Here is a 14,214-nt window from a genome sequence, read left to right as displayed (position 1 = left end):
TAGCAGCTTTGAGTGTCCTATGGACTCAGACCCCAAGATTCCTCTGATCCTCCACAGTGCCAAGAGTCTGACCACTAATGCTATATTCTGCCATCATATTTGACTCGATAGCCGAATTCCGCTCTTGCGTCTTATAATCCTGGTTCTCTCTTGGCTCGGGTCACTTTGCCATGGAAGAGATCCCAGTGATGCTGTCTGCTCTGCACCCACACTTTGTACATTTCAGCCGTCCTGCCTTCCTGTTTCTAAACTCGCTCGTACATGGCAGAAGGGGTAGTCCAGCGATTACAATATACCAGCACTTCTTCTTTACAACTTGTCTATTGATCTGTAAGTCTCCGTTGCAGGACCTCATCTCTCTCCTTGCGGATGATCATTGGTGCCAGTGTGGACTATGCCTTTTTAACGTGGGGCAAAATACATTCTGAGCGTCGCACAAATCAGATCGATGATCTTTTCTTCAGTCTTGCTTCGTGAAGTTCGGGGCTGTGAATGAACGTTTGCATTTTCTGCTGGTTTTTTTTAGGTGTTGTCTGAAGCCTGTGGCCAAGAAATCACAGCAAAGCACATGCTGCCGACGGTTCTCCAGATGGCAGGCGATCAGGTGGCAAACATTCGCTTCAACGTGGCTAAAACATTGCAGAAAATAGGACCGGTTTTAGATGCCAGGTAAGTATTTGAGTTGGGGCTTATAACCCGGCCTGTGGAGAATGTTTCACCTCCAGTTTGGAATGGAAATTGAGACGCCACTGTGGTGGCATTTAGTGATGGAGTCGCACCGTCTTTTGTACCCACAGGTCCAATCCGGCCAAGACCACCGTCTCCGCCGGTCCCATCGTCCCAGGTTCTCAACCTGGGGTTCATGGACCCCTCGCGTAATGATCCATGGCACCAAAATAGTTGTGCACCCTTGCTCTAAACCTTTCCTGCCCGCGTACCTGTGCTTATTGAAGTTGTTAATGTGTCTGCCTCAACCAGTTCCTCTGGCAGCTCATTCCATTTACTGCGTGGGGGAGGGGCATAAACTTAACCCTCAGGCCTCCCCCTCCCCTGTGGTGTTTGCCTCACTTTCCTGCTTGACCTGGATCCTTTGGTACCCTTAAACGATCTTCTTCTCTATCCAGAGGTTAAGGCCATAAGACACAGGAGCAGAACCAGGCCGTTCGGCCCATCGATACTGCACGGCCATTCTACCATGGCTGATTTATTATTCCCCTCAACCCCACTCGCCTGCCTTCTCCCCATTTTTTTTAAAGAAAGGACATCCTCACCAAGAACATTTAGTGGCCCGTTGCTACCTTCCAAATTACCTGTTTAAGGTCTCTCCACTGCCTTTGTATTCCAAGGACCTCATTTTACTACAGCTTTCCCAAGCAATGCGCAATATTCCTTTTTGTAAGGTTGTAAGACTGACCTTGCACACTTGGTCTCTCATCACCCACGCTACCTGAGGAACTCCAATCAACTGGCCTTTTAAAAGGGTCCCCCGTGTCGGAGGCGTTGTTTGCCCCTCGAGCAGCTGCTTCCCAGTTTACCTTCTCCTGTTCCTGCCTAACACCGTTGCAATTAGCCCTTCTGCACCTCAGCACCTTCACCCAAGGATCAGTTTTAATCTGTAACCATCTTAAAACTGAGGGAATTACAATTACGGCTGAAAATTTGATCATCTGCCCGGCTCATTTCCTCGTAAGCTGTGTTACGTCGCCATGCCAACTTGGAGTGTCTGCATACTGTCTGGTGTAACCCTCCTAGACACAATTATCAATTTTGACCCATTGAAGCCTCTGGCGCTCAGGAAGTTCCATTCAGTACTGGGGAAGTTGAAATCAGCCACTCAGTGACCCTATTTTTAAGTCTTTCCGTGACTGGGGTTGAGGGGGATAATGAATTGGCTGTGATGGAATAGCAGAGTAGACTCGATGGGCTGAATGGCCTGATTTTGCTCCTGTGTGGTCATACCTTTTGGTCGTATCTGCCTGTATATCTGTTCCCCAGCTCCCAGTGGCCTTTTGGGAGCCTAACACAGTAATTAAACCATTTTGTTCGTGTGTCCTGCAATATATGTCGTCTGCATGGACTTCTGTGAGACCTTTGACAGGATCCTGCACGGGAGGCTGGTCCTTATTGTTAAAACTTCTGGCAAGCTGGCAACGTGGATTAAAAGTTGGCTGAGGATGGTGGAGGGTGTTTCAAGCAAAGCTTGGGTTCTGGATATAGTCAGTTGTACTGTATAGAAGCATGCCCTCTTGTCCATTACATCTATACTGACAATCACTCCTTGCTATAGTAAACCCACTCAGCCACACTAACTCCACATCCCTCTGTCTTGCTCACTGAACCTGTAGAACAGGCCCATTGGCCCACAATGTTGTGCCAAACTAATTCTTCCTTTTCAGTCCGGACGAAGGGTCTGGGCCCGAAACGTCACCTGTTTATTCATTTCCATAGGTGCTACCTGACCTGCTGAGGTCCTCCAGCATTTTGTGTGTGTTGCTCTGGGTTTCCAACACCTGCAGACTTTATAAATAAAGCAGCGCCTAATTGAACCGTGTCCTTTTGCCCGCACGTGGCCGATATCCTCCATTCTCCGCACGTTCATTTGCTTGTCTAACAGTGTCTTAAATACTTCAATGCTCATACAAAATGCTGGAGGAACTCAGCAGGTCAGGCAGCATCCATGGAAATGAATAACTAGTCGACGTTTCAGACTGTGACCCTTCTTTGGATCGTAAACCCTTGTTTCATACCTGCATCCAGTTCCACCAGACCTGTCGGTGTGTTCCAGGTACTCAAATCCTCAGCACATCTTTGAGCTGTTCTCTTCTGGCTCTTACATCTCAACTGGGAGCCGTCTGTCTTTGCCTCAGAATTTTGTAAACTTCTATCAGCTCGTCCCTCCCTCAGACTCCGTCACTCTGGAGAAAGCAACCTCTCCGGTAACATCTGCAGTACCAGCCAGCATGTCATCTGTACCTTTTTCAGACCCTTTAAACGGGAGACCAGAGCTGAATTCAGTACTTCAAATGTGACCGAACCAGAGGTTTCTCACAGGCAACGTCCTGTAAACACCTTCTGTACCTTCTCTAAAATCTCCACCCCTTTAAAGGGGAGGCCAGAACTGAATTCAGTACTCCAAATGTGACATAAGCAGAGGTTTCTCACAGGCAACGTCCTGTAAACATCTTCTGTACCTTCTCCAAAGTCTCCACACCCTTTAAAGGGCTGACCAGAGCTGAATTCAGGACTCCAAACGTGACCTAACCAGACGTTTATCAAGAGACTGTCCAGGTTTTGTTCCTGCCTGCACCACCACCACCACCTCCTTTGGCAGCTCAGCTACCAACTCCTGCATGAAAAGGTTACTCCTCCAATCTTCTTTAATACATTTTCCCTCTCTCCTTCAACCACTGATGGATAAATCCTGGTTAGAAGTGAAAATCGCACAGTGAGATTTCAGTTAACGCCACCATCATCATCATCATCATCATGTGACGTGGGCGATCGTGGTCTCTCCATGGCCACGGCTGTTCTTGGCAAATTATCCTGCAGAACTGGTTTGTGCCATTGACGCCTTCTGGGCCGTGTGTGTCTTTACAAGACGAGGTGACCCCCCCCCACCCCCCGGCCATTATCAGTGCTCTTCAGAGATTGTCTGCCCGGCGTCAGTGGTCGCACAACCAGGACTTGTGATCTGCACCGGCTGCACACATGACCGTCCACCATCTGCTCCCAGGGCATCGCGTGACCCTGATCAGGTGGGGGGTCTTAAGCAGGTGTTGCACCTTGCCCAAGGGTGACCTGCAGGCCTGCAGAGGGAAGGAGCGCCCTACACCTCCTTTGGTAGCGACGTATCTCCACCCCGCCAACCCATCTGGTGAACGATTTTTGTGAAATTGTGCGTTTCTGATTTGATTGGAATTTGTGTGGAAAGCAATAACAGATGGATTGTATTAAAAGGAAGTTTATGCATTCAGTGCCCCCTCTCTTCAACGGCATAAAAATGCGGCATCCAAATTATTCTCCTTTTGCATCCACTAACCTAAATGAGCTCAGCTGCAGTTTGTGACCGTACTCTGCTAGTTGAGCTCTGACCCGTATCTGGCCAGTAAATGATCAGTTGTGGTAGTGGGAGCCTGCGTGAGAGGCAGAAAGAGGAGATTTTAATCTGGGTAATATCCAGTATCGCTTTAGATTTAAGTGAATGTGCTGCTGTCTTCTTTTGAAGGTCACAGGTACTAAAAATTGCTTTTAAATCACAGCACTTTACAGAACAAGTTCAAACCAATACTGGAGAAATTGGGTCAGGACCAAGATATGGACGTAAAGTACTTTGCGCAGGAAGCCATGACTGGTAAGTTGTGGCTTTGGACCCAGCTCGGTACGAGCATAAGCATTCTCCCTTCAAGCAGTTGTGGCCTGCATTGTCCCAGAGTCTGTCACTGGGTCTCTGAAGATGAGCACAAGACAAGATGGGTGTCTGCTGGGTTCCTGCTGTGGGGGCACTGATGGTAGAAAAGGCTCTTTAAGCTAAAGATGTGTGCTTTGTAATCTGCACGTGTAACGAGTGAGGGTCGGGGAAAAACATGCAGTCCTCAGCACGTTCATTAAAGGGGATAAAACACAAATTATGGATTCAAAACTCTGAACCAGCAAGAGGGTTATTCGAGCTGCTGGAACAATGCTGTGATATTTGGAACTGTTTCCAGTTAAAGGGATTTACTAATTGTTCAGAATTATAAACCTTGTTATAGAGCCAAGCATGAAGTTCTCAGTTCTGTCTCTTACTTGCCTCCCTGTTTCTGTAAGCTGAATATTTTAAGAACCAATCCAGAGTTTTGAGTACAATCCTCAGTAAAGAGTTCTGTGTTTATATTAGGTGATTTTTAGGGTTTAGGAACGGGTGTTAAAATCTAGTGCCAGACATCCCACCCTGCAAAACCTCATTTCAGGGAGGTAGCAGTACGATATGGAGAGCAAGCTGTTGCCCCATGTGGCAAGCTCCCCGTCTGCACGCACCCAAAGGAACGGCAGATTGAGTTTGGTACCAGGAGCACCACAGGAGTTGTCATTCAGCGTAGGACTGCCTTAGGGACTCCAGCTCCGGGTTTACTCCCGAAGCCTTCCCTGTGAGTGGGTACAGCCGCAAGGCAGCAGAGGTTTGAGATCAGAATTTTCCTTCTCCTAGATGAGCTGACGAGTCCCATCTGCCCGAATAGGTCTTGAAGCAACAGGAATTAAGAGTTGGCAATTGTATGAATTCACTTGCAATATTTTAGAAATGACATACTCCATCGCTAGAATTCCCACAAGTTGTCGTCATAGCTTACAGATAGATGCGTGTTCTGATTATCTTCAGAAACGTTCCCATTTTGTCTCCTTTTAATATCTAATCTGTATGTTTTCCTTCTTATCTAGTGCTTGCCTTATCGTAGAAAGGAGTGAAGAAACGGCCCTCCAGACTTGCAACGAGATCTGCCGCTGACATCTTTGAAAACCTTCTTCACTCTCTCTTTGTACCGTATAGGAAAAAGGAAAGTTACGTCACATCCGGAGTTTCTCCAGTTGCCGGACGATTTCCCTCCACGCCTCTGACATAGTGGGGAACCGCGTACGAGGCAAGTTACAGCAGTGGTTTGCCATTGCCTTCTGCCGGGTGAGTTTCCAAAGAGATCACCAGCTCGTAACCCAGCATGGATGGAAAGCGTGCAGGGGAGCCGGCTGGATTCAAACTCGGGGTGACGCCACTACAGCATCAGCCGGGTCAGCCTACTGTATAATATGGGGACTACTTTATGTTGTAGTAACACGTCGTTGCATGCGCTATTAGGCGCACATTGATACGTATGTGTGTGTTCTGCATCATTTTCTACTGGTAAAGAACCACGAAACTTCGCTCCTGTCTCCAGCATTTTTATTAATAGCATTGTTGTGTAGCCAGGCCACACACACAACACTCTTTAAAGAATTACCCCTGGAAATGTAAATGTCTCGTACGTAGTGTCACTGGATTTTAGCTGCCTTGTAGATTCTAGTCTGCAGTCTTTCTGCTGTCTCAATTTAGCTTGAGATATCAAGCTGTCTACTCCCCTATTTATTTTCATTGACTGTAGTGTACCCAGTGGCATTGTGTATCCGATGGGTTTAACTGTTAACAAGGATGTGAGGTTATTAGCTTTGCTGCTCTGTCGACAGTCACTTGTATCCAGTATGCCTCCTCCTCCTTTCCCAAAACACCTTCGCTTGTATTCCCAGCATCCAGTGGCAAATGCTTGAATTAAAACTGAAGATGTTGTCCAATCTGAAACTGTTCTCGGATGGGGTGGCAGAGGAGGGGCCCAGTGAGGGGCCCACGTTGGATGGGCCTTGGCTTGGGGAAGTGGTCCACATTAATGGGTCCTGACCCTGATGTAGGAGAGGGTTTCGCATTTGATGGGGCCTGGTGAAGGGGTGGGGCCCACATTTAATGGGGCCTCATGTGTCTGCACTGCATTGTCCCCACGTTGCTGAATGATGTGCTATAAGTTTTGACCTACCTTAATTTCCCTTTTAATCGTTTTTAACATTAAAAGAAAGAGTGCCCGTTAGACAGTTATTGAAATGACTTTCAATGCCGACCTCATTATTCCAGTGACTTGAACAGCAGTGCCAGTGGATGCTGTGATTACCTGATGGTTTGGTTAGGCAGCCATTGCTTCTGTACGTATTAGTTAAAGTAGATTTTTCAATAGCTAAGCTTCTCTTCCCGACCAGAATTACACAATATTGTATCATTCCAGTGGTCTAGTCACATTTGGGATGCCATTTCAATATTGCAAATCACGTAACTTAATCTCTGTTAGCTTCTTGAATGATCTTAGAGATTGTGTTAGGCACGTTTAACCTGTTACCAGTGGATGTCTTTCTCCTAATTTGTATATTACATCATTCTTTTGACTGCTTTCCCTAATAAAGTGTATTAAGGTAAACGCTGCTTCGTGTTGCACACCAGAGAGGTGCAGGATTTACCGCCTTGCGACTTTTGCGGAGCAGAAACATGTAAAAAGCATGTCATGTGTTTCGTTTCCTTTTAATTTTTTCCTTCTGTTAAATTTCTTTTTGAGGTAGCTTTCTGTGCTGTTCAGCTGGTTTTAGACCAAAGTCTTGCACACAAATCAGAGTTAGTCACTGAAGATTTAGTCAACGTGGAGAGACAAGTACAGCAGGGGAACAGGCCCTTCACCTCTTCTCTCTGGCATCTTCTCTCTTCATCTCTTCCTAACAAAAGCCCCAAGCCCAACCGCAGTGTCCCTCACCAGAGAAACCTCCCCTTAATCATAAGACCATAAGATGGAGGAGCAGAAGTAGGCCCATCAGCCCATCGAGTCTGCTCCGCCATCCAATTCTTCCAGTCATCCCCATTCCCCTTTCCTCTTCATGATGCCCTGGCTAATCAAGAACCTATCTATCTCTGCCTTAAATACACCCAATGATTTGGCCTCCACAGCCGCTCGTGGCAAGAAATTCCACAAATTTACCACCATCTGACTAAAGAAATTTCTCCGCATCTGTCTTCTAAATGGATGTCCTTCAATCTTGAAGTCGTGCCCTCTTGTCCTAGACTCCCCGACCATGGGAAATAACTTTATCATATCTAATCTGTTCAGGCCTTTTAACATTTGGAATGTTTCTATGAGATCCCCCTCCCCTCATTCTCCTGAACTGCAGGGAATACAGCCCAAGAGCTGCCAGACGTTCCTCATACGGTAACCCTTTCATTCCTGGACTCATTCTCGTGACTCTTCGCTGAACCCTCTCCAATGTCAGTATATTCTTTCTAAAATAATGAGCCCAAAGCTGCACACAATACTCTTAAGTGTGATCACACGAGTGCCTTATAGAGCCCCAACATGACATCCCTGCTCTTTTATTCTATACCTCCAGGAATGAATACCAACATTGCATTCGTCGCGTTCACCACCAACTCAACCTGGAGGTTAACCTTTAGGCTATCCTGCACAAGGACCCCCAAGTCCCTTTGCATCTCTGCATTTTGAATTATCTCCCCATCTAAATAATAGTCTGCCTGTTTATTTCTTCCACCCAAGTGCATGGCCATACACTTTCCAAGATTGTATTTCACTTGCCACTTCTCTGCCCATTCCCCTGAACTATCCAAGTCTCTCTGCAGGCTCTCTATTTCCTTCACCTGTCTTGGTATTATCGGCAAACTTAGCCACAAATCCATTAATCCCATGGTCCAAATTATTGATGTACATTGTAAAAAGCAGCAGTCCCAACACTGACCCGTGGAACTCCACTGGTAAGCGGCAGCCAGAATAGGATCCCTTTATTCCCACTCTGTTTTATGCCGTTCAGCCAATGCTCCACCCATGCTAGTAACGTCCCTGTAATTCCATGGGTGCTTATTTTGCTAAGCAGTCTCTTGTGGGCACTTTATCAAAGGCCTTTTGAAAATCCAAATACACCATGTCCACTGCATCTACTTTGCCTTCCCTGCTTGCAATCTCCTCAAAAATTTGCAGTAGATTTGTCAGGCAGGATTTTCCTTTCAGGAAGCCATGCTGGCTCTGGCCTATCTTGTCATGTGCCTCCAGGTGCTCCATAATTTCATCCCTAACAATCGATTCCAACAATTTCCGAACCACTGATGTCAGGCTAGCAGGTCTGTAGCTTCCTTTCCGCTGCTCCGACCCTTCTTAAATAGCAGAGTAACATTTGCAATTTTCCAGTCATCCAGTACAATGCCAGAATCTATCGATTCTTGAAAGATCATTGCTAACGCCTCCGCAATCTCTCCAGCTACTTCCTTCAGAACCCAAGGGTGCATTCCATCAGGTCCAGGAGATTTATCCACCCTCAGGCCATTAAGTTTCCTGAACACCTTCTCAGTCGTAATTTTCAGTGCACATACTTCACTTCCCTGACACACTTGAGTGTCCGGTATACCGCAGATGTCTTCCACTGGATTCTAATTCTCCAGATGTCCCCACACTCTGAGACTCCCACCTTGTATTGTTATCTCTGCACCTCCTTCCAAAAAATGTCAAACCACCTGCCCAATCTCCTGTTTAGTGAGTAACAATTTTTAATCGCCCAAAACACTGCTGCCTTGTTCTAACATGCACCAAGACCTTTCATCCATCTCTTCTGTCCTCACCAAACAACCCAAACACCTGGTTAAACAACATTTCAATCTTAAGACTCTTGCTTTCAATCCCGTCTCCTGTTTCTGCATCCTCTCCCACTCCTACAATTCACCCCAGCCCCAGTCTCTGCACCTCCAATTCCAGCATCTTGTTCAACCATGACTTTAAGCACTCTGCTATTGATGACTGTGCCTTCAGCAGTCTGTGTCTCAAACTCTGGAATCCCTTCCCAAAACCTTTCTGCCTCTCTCCCCACCTCTGTGATGCTCCTATGAAACTTCCCATCGACCAAACTCTGGTCACTTGTTCTAAAATCTCCTTTCATGGCCTGGTCTCAAATTGTATTTGATGCTGCTGCTACGAGAGTCTCAGGACCTTTTGCTGTGTAGCTGTCAGTTCCAGTTCCGTCATAATTCACCTTTAGGCTCATAGGCCACTATAGCACAGTATCAGGTCCTTTGTCCTGTCCAGTCCATCCCAAACTATTATTCCGCTTAGTCCCAGCTGCCTGCACCTGAACCTTGCCCTCCGTACCCCTCCTATCCATGTACTTATCCAAATTTCTCTCAAATGTTGAAATCAAACCCTTATCCACCACTTCCTTTGGCAGCTGATTCCACATTTGCACCACCCTCTGAGTGAAGGTTCACCCTTAAGTATTTCAGCTTTCACCTTTAACCTATGAGCTCTAGTTCTAGTCTCACCCTGCCAGCATGGGAAAAGCCTGCTTGCATTTATCCTATCTACATCCCTCATAATCTTGGATACCTCTATAAAATCTCCCCTCATTCCCCTACACACCAGGGAATAAAGTCCTAACCTATTCAACCTTTCCCAAAAGCTCAGTTCCTCAAGTCCTGGCAACGTCCTTGTAAATTTTCTGTGCGCTCTTTCAATCTTACTGATATCCTTTCTTTCATTAGGTAAACAGAACTGCACACAATACTCCAAATTTGACCTTACCTTTGTGAAAGATTGTTTCTTTACATTATAAACACCAATTGTGTTTTTATAAAACGTATCTGAAAGTGACTTCAGGCATATTACTATCTTTACCTGCTTTTTATTAATTATTTTGGTCAGTTTCCTCTTTTGTGTTCCCATGTCAGGTGGGTGTCACTTAAATGTTCCTTAGGCCAAAGGAAAGGAGTTAAGGGCAATTTATACTTCTGCATTGAATTAATGCCATAGGTACGGCGTAGCCGCGTACCCTACGCTGTAGCCTGACGTACACCTCCCCAAAAATGTAACCACGCGTTGCGGTGACGCAGACAGCAACAACTGATTGGTTGGCTTGGTAGCATCGCATTTCCTCCTGTGCATTTCTGGTTGCTTCTTGTCTCTCAGTGGCCGAACAAGCACAGAAAATTCACCCTCCTTCTGCCTCAATCCATTCAATGCTCGTACACACCATCTCCTCCCACGTCTTCCCTCCTTTCTGCGTTGCAGTAACTTCAATAAAAGTAACTCTTGTTCAACATTTATTAGCTCCAACTGCAACATGATGCGCTCAGTTTCAGTCGCCACTGCTTGAAGTACACGAAGAAACTCAACACAGTGGCATAGAAACCCCATCGCCAACTAGCGTTTTGGCGGTGAATTGCAGAGCGACGCGGACACACCAGTGCAGAAGTATAAATGCTCACAAGGGCATAGACCACTTGCGTAGGCTACGGCATCGGCTACAGGTTAGAGCCGACGCAGAAGCATAAATCAGCCTTAACGGTGGGGCGGGTGGAGAAGGGACAAGTGGAGGCCAAGTCAGTCAGATGACGTCTTGCATCTGGCTTCGATCGGCTGTTTCTTTGTGGCAACTATTCACCTGTCTCTCTGCTGAGTGCACAGATTATTCTTATTAGCACTTGTTGATGTGGAAATGTCTTTGGTACCATAGTATTATATGGGAGTTGAATTCCAAAACAGTCCAATTGGCTCAACTAATCTGTCTCAGTGTTTTACCCCCCACCCCATACAAGAAAATAGTACTGATCATATTTACCCAATCAGCTCCTGTCTGTCTTTAGACTTGTTTCCATCATGCACCTGTCCAGTCTTTCTGCTGCAACTGTGAACTGTGAAAACAAATTCCATGGCTTCTCCAATATCTCCGGTCTTTTGTTTGAAGTTTCTTGCATTTACTGCTGTATTCATGGGCCTTTGCAGTGAATCCCATGACTACTACTGGTCCACCTTTGCAACATTTGAGAAAACACTGTCATTGCAGCACACTGGGTTCCCTTTGTCCTTACCTACCAGCCCACGAGCCTCTGTATCCAGCACATTATTATCCAAAACTTCTGCCATCTACAGCGGGATCCTACCACTAAACGCATCTTCTCCCTCCCCCCACCCCCGACTCTCACTTTCTGCTTGTCCACTCATCCCTTCCCACTGATCTCCCTCCTCCACTTATCCCTGTGAACTGCCCCTAGACCACCTCCCTCACCACTATTGAGACCCTTAAACAGTCCTTCCGTGTGAGGCGATAGTTCACCAGCAGGTCTGCCTGGGTCACCTGCTGTAACTTGGTGCAGCCTCCTCTACATTGGTGAGATTCGGCGTAGATTGGGGTATCATATATTTGAGCACCTTCACTCTATCTGCCACAAAAGGCAGGGTCTCCCAGTGGCTATCCATTTCAATTCAACTTCCTATTCCCATTTTGGCATGTCGGTTGTCTCCTCTACTGCTCAAAGAGGCCACACTCAGATTGGTGGAGCAACATCTCATATTTGATCTGGGTAGCCTCCAGCCTAATGGCACAAACACCGAGTTCTCCAATTTCCAGTAATCTTTCCCCACTCCCTCCTTCTATCTGTTTCCAGCCCTCATGCTGGCTCCTCTCTTACCCTTCTCTTCACTTCCTCTGGTTCCCCCCTCCTCCTTCCCTTTCTTCCATGATCTCTATCAGATTCCCTGTTCTCCAGCCCTTTACTTCTTCCACCTATCACCTCCCAGCCTCTCACACCCCCCTCCCCCTTCCCCCTCACCTGGTCTCGCCTATCACCTTCCAGCTTGTACTCCTTCCTGTCCCCGCACCACTTTATTCCAGCTTCTGTCCCCTTCCTTTCCAGTCTGTCCTGATGAGGGGTCTGTTTATTCCTCTCCAGAGATGGTGCTTGACCTGCCAAGCTCCTGTGTTAGTCTGACCTGTGCTGTTCCATCAAGAAAGATTCCAGTTTCAAGGTCACTCAAGTTAAGAGCAGTGGGGTAATCAGGTTGTTCTCACTGAATCCTGGTCTTCATTGGTGTGTTTTCTTGCAGGGAGTGCTGTTGGAGAGAAGTCGAAACACACTAAATAAGGAGAAGTATGTGACCCAGCATGGAGCAGTGTGCAGGGGAGCCGGCTGGATTCGAACTGGGGACCTTTCGTCCCCAAGTCCGACTCTGATGCCACTACACCACCAGTCGGGTCACAGGACTATAGATGGGGAAATGCAAGCAGACTTTTTCCACTGAGGTTGGGTGGGACTACAGCTAGAGGTCATGGGTTAAGGGTGAAAGGTGAAAAGCTTAAAGGGGAACATGAAGGGAAACTCAGAGGGTCATGAGAGTGTGGAATGAGCTGCAAATGCAAGTGGTGCACGCAGACAACCCACCCTGCAAAAACTCATTTCAGGGAGGTAGCACCATCAATTTGCGAGAGACTCCTGGAACTTCCGGGAGAGGTGGGATAGCTGCAATAGAGTAGCTCCTTAGCAGCTAGCCTGCTAGTTTAAATAACGTTAGTTATGATAATGAATGAATGACACCTGTTAAACTCACCTCAACATGACTTTTACAGTCTTAACCCACCATGGGCAATAGAAAGGTCACTGTTACAAGCAGTGCAGCGAGCAACACTGTCATTATTTTGACCCCTGTTAGGCAGGGGTACACTTTAGTGTAGTCTGGGGTGAAGTACGTTTTATATTTTCTTTTTGCTTTTTGTGGAACACTCTGCCATCCATCTATCCTCTCTCCCTGCGCCCCCTCTCCCCTCCCGCCTCCTCCCTCCACCCTCTCCCCTCCCCCTCTCTCCCCCACCTCCCATCTGTGTGTGTGTGTGTGTGTGTGTGTGAAAAAAATCCATTTCCAGGATATTGTACATAATTTGCAGCCATCAGGGAGCCGCTGTCAATGTGCGGGTGACTCCTGCAACTTCCGGGAGAGGCGGGATGTCTCTGCATGTGAGCTCAATTTCTACATTTAAGGGTAGTTGCGATGGGTACCTGGGTGGCAGTGGTGTGGAAGGCTATGGACCCAGTGCAGGTTGATGGGAGTAGGCAGCTTAAATGGCTTTCTATGAAGTAGATCAGCCTGGGGCCTGTTCCTGTGTTGTATGACCTATGGAAGGCTATCTTAAGTATGAAAAAACAGTTCCAAGGGAAGCTAGAGACAGAATCGGATGCACCTTAGCTTTGGCAGAGTTTGCATGCTATTACTTCCTACAAGGTGAAACCTAACATCATAAATGGCTGAATTAAGATGAATGCCTTTTATGTACACTTTGAAAAGCAGAATAAAATTATACATGTGTAATTCCGTGCAGCATCTTATATCTGTCTCAGAGGCCGACATCTGAACAGCTTTCAAGAGGGTGAACCCTGACAAAGCTTCAGGCCCAATGGTGCACCTGGCAAGGCACTGAAAACCTGTGCCGTCCAACCAACCGGTTCTATAGGGAATGTATCTCATTGGCACTGAAAACCTGTGCCACTCAACCAACCAGTTCTACAGGGAATGTATCTCATTGGCACTGAAAGCCTGTGCCACCCAACCAACCAGTTCTACAGGGAATGTATCTCATTGGCACTGAAAACCTGTGCCACCCAACCAACCAGTTCTATAGGGAATGTATCTCATTGGCACTGAAAACCTGTGCCACCCAACCGACCAGTTCTATTGTGAATGAATCTCATTGGCACTGAAAACCTGTGCCACCCAACCAACCAGTTCTAGAGGGAATGAATCTCATTGGCACTGAAAACCTGTGCCACCCAACCAACCAGTTCTACAGGGAATGTATCTCATTGGCACTGCACTCACCCTTGCACCAGCTGGTCAACAACAATGCCTACGTCAACCT

General features: G+C 46.9%; 1 protein-coding gene across 1 annotated transcript in view; it reads left to right on the top strand.

Annotated features, from left to right (window-relative positions):
* LOC140203610 (serine/threonine-protein phosphatase 2A 65 kDa regulatory subunit A beta isoform-like) overlaps positions 1-5,440 on the top strand; it is a 48,869-nt gene extending 43,429 nt beyond the window's left edge. Inside the window, exons 14-16 of the mRNA XM_072269658.1 lie at positions 527-669; positions 4,260-4,351; positions 5,416-5,440. Coding sequence (XP_072125759.1) covers positions 527-669; positions 4,260-4,351; positions 5,416-5,432 — 252 coding nt within the window. The 3' untranslated portion in view covers positions 5,433-5,440. The remainder of the gene's footprint in view (positions 1-526; positions 670-4,259; positions 4,352-5,415) is intronic.
* The last annotated feature ends 8,774 nt before the right edge of the window (positions 5,441-14,214 follow it).

This window comes from Mobula birostris, chromosome 10 (assembly GCF_030028105.1).
Source record: "Mobula birostris isolate sMobBir1 chromosome 10, sMobBir1.hap1, whole genome shotgun sequence".
NCBI classification, from domain to species: Eukaryota; Metazoa; Chordata; class Chondrichthyes; order Myliobatiformes; family Myliobatidae; genus Mobula; species Mobula birostris.
Note: the sequence above shows the minus strand (reverse complement) of the source record. Positions and strands in the feature narration are given on the sequence as shown.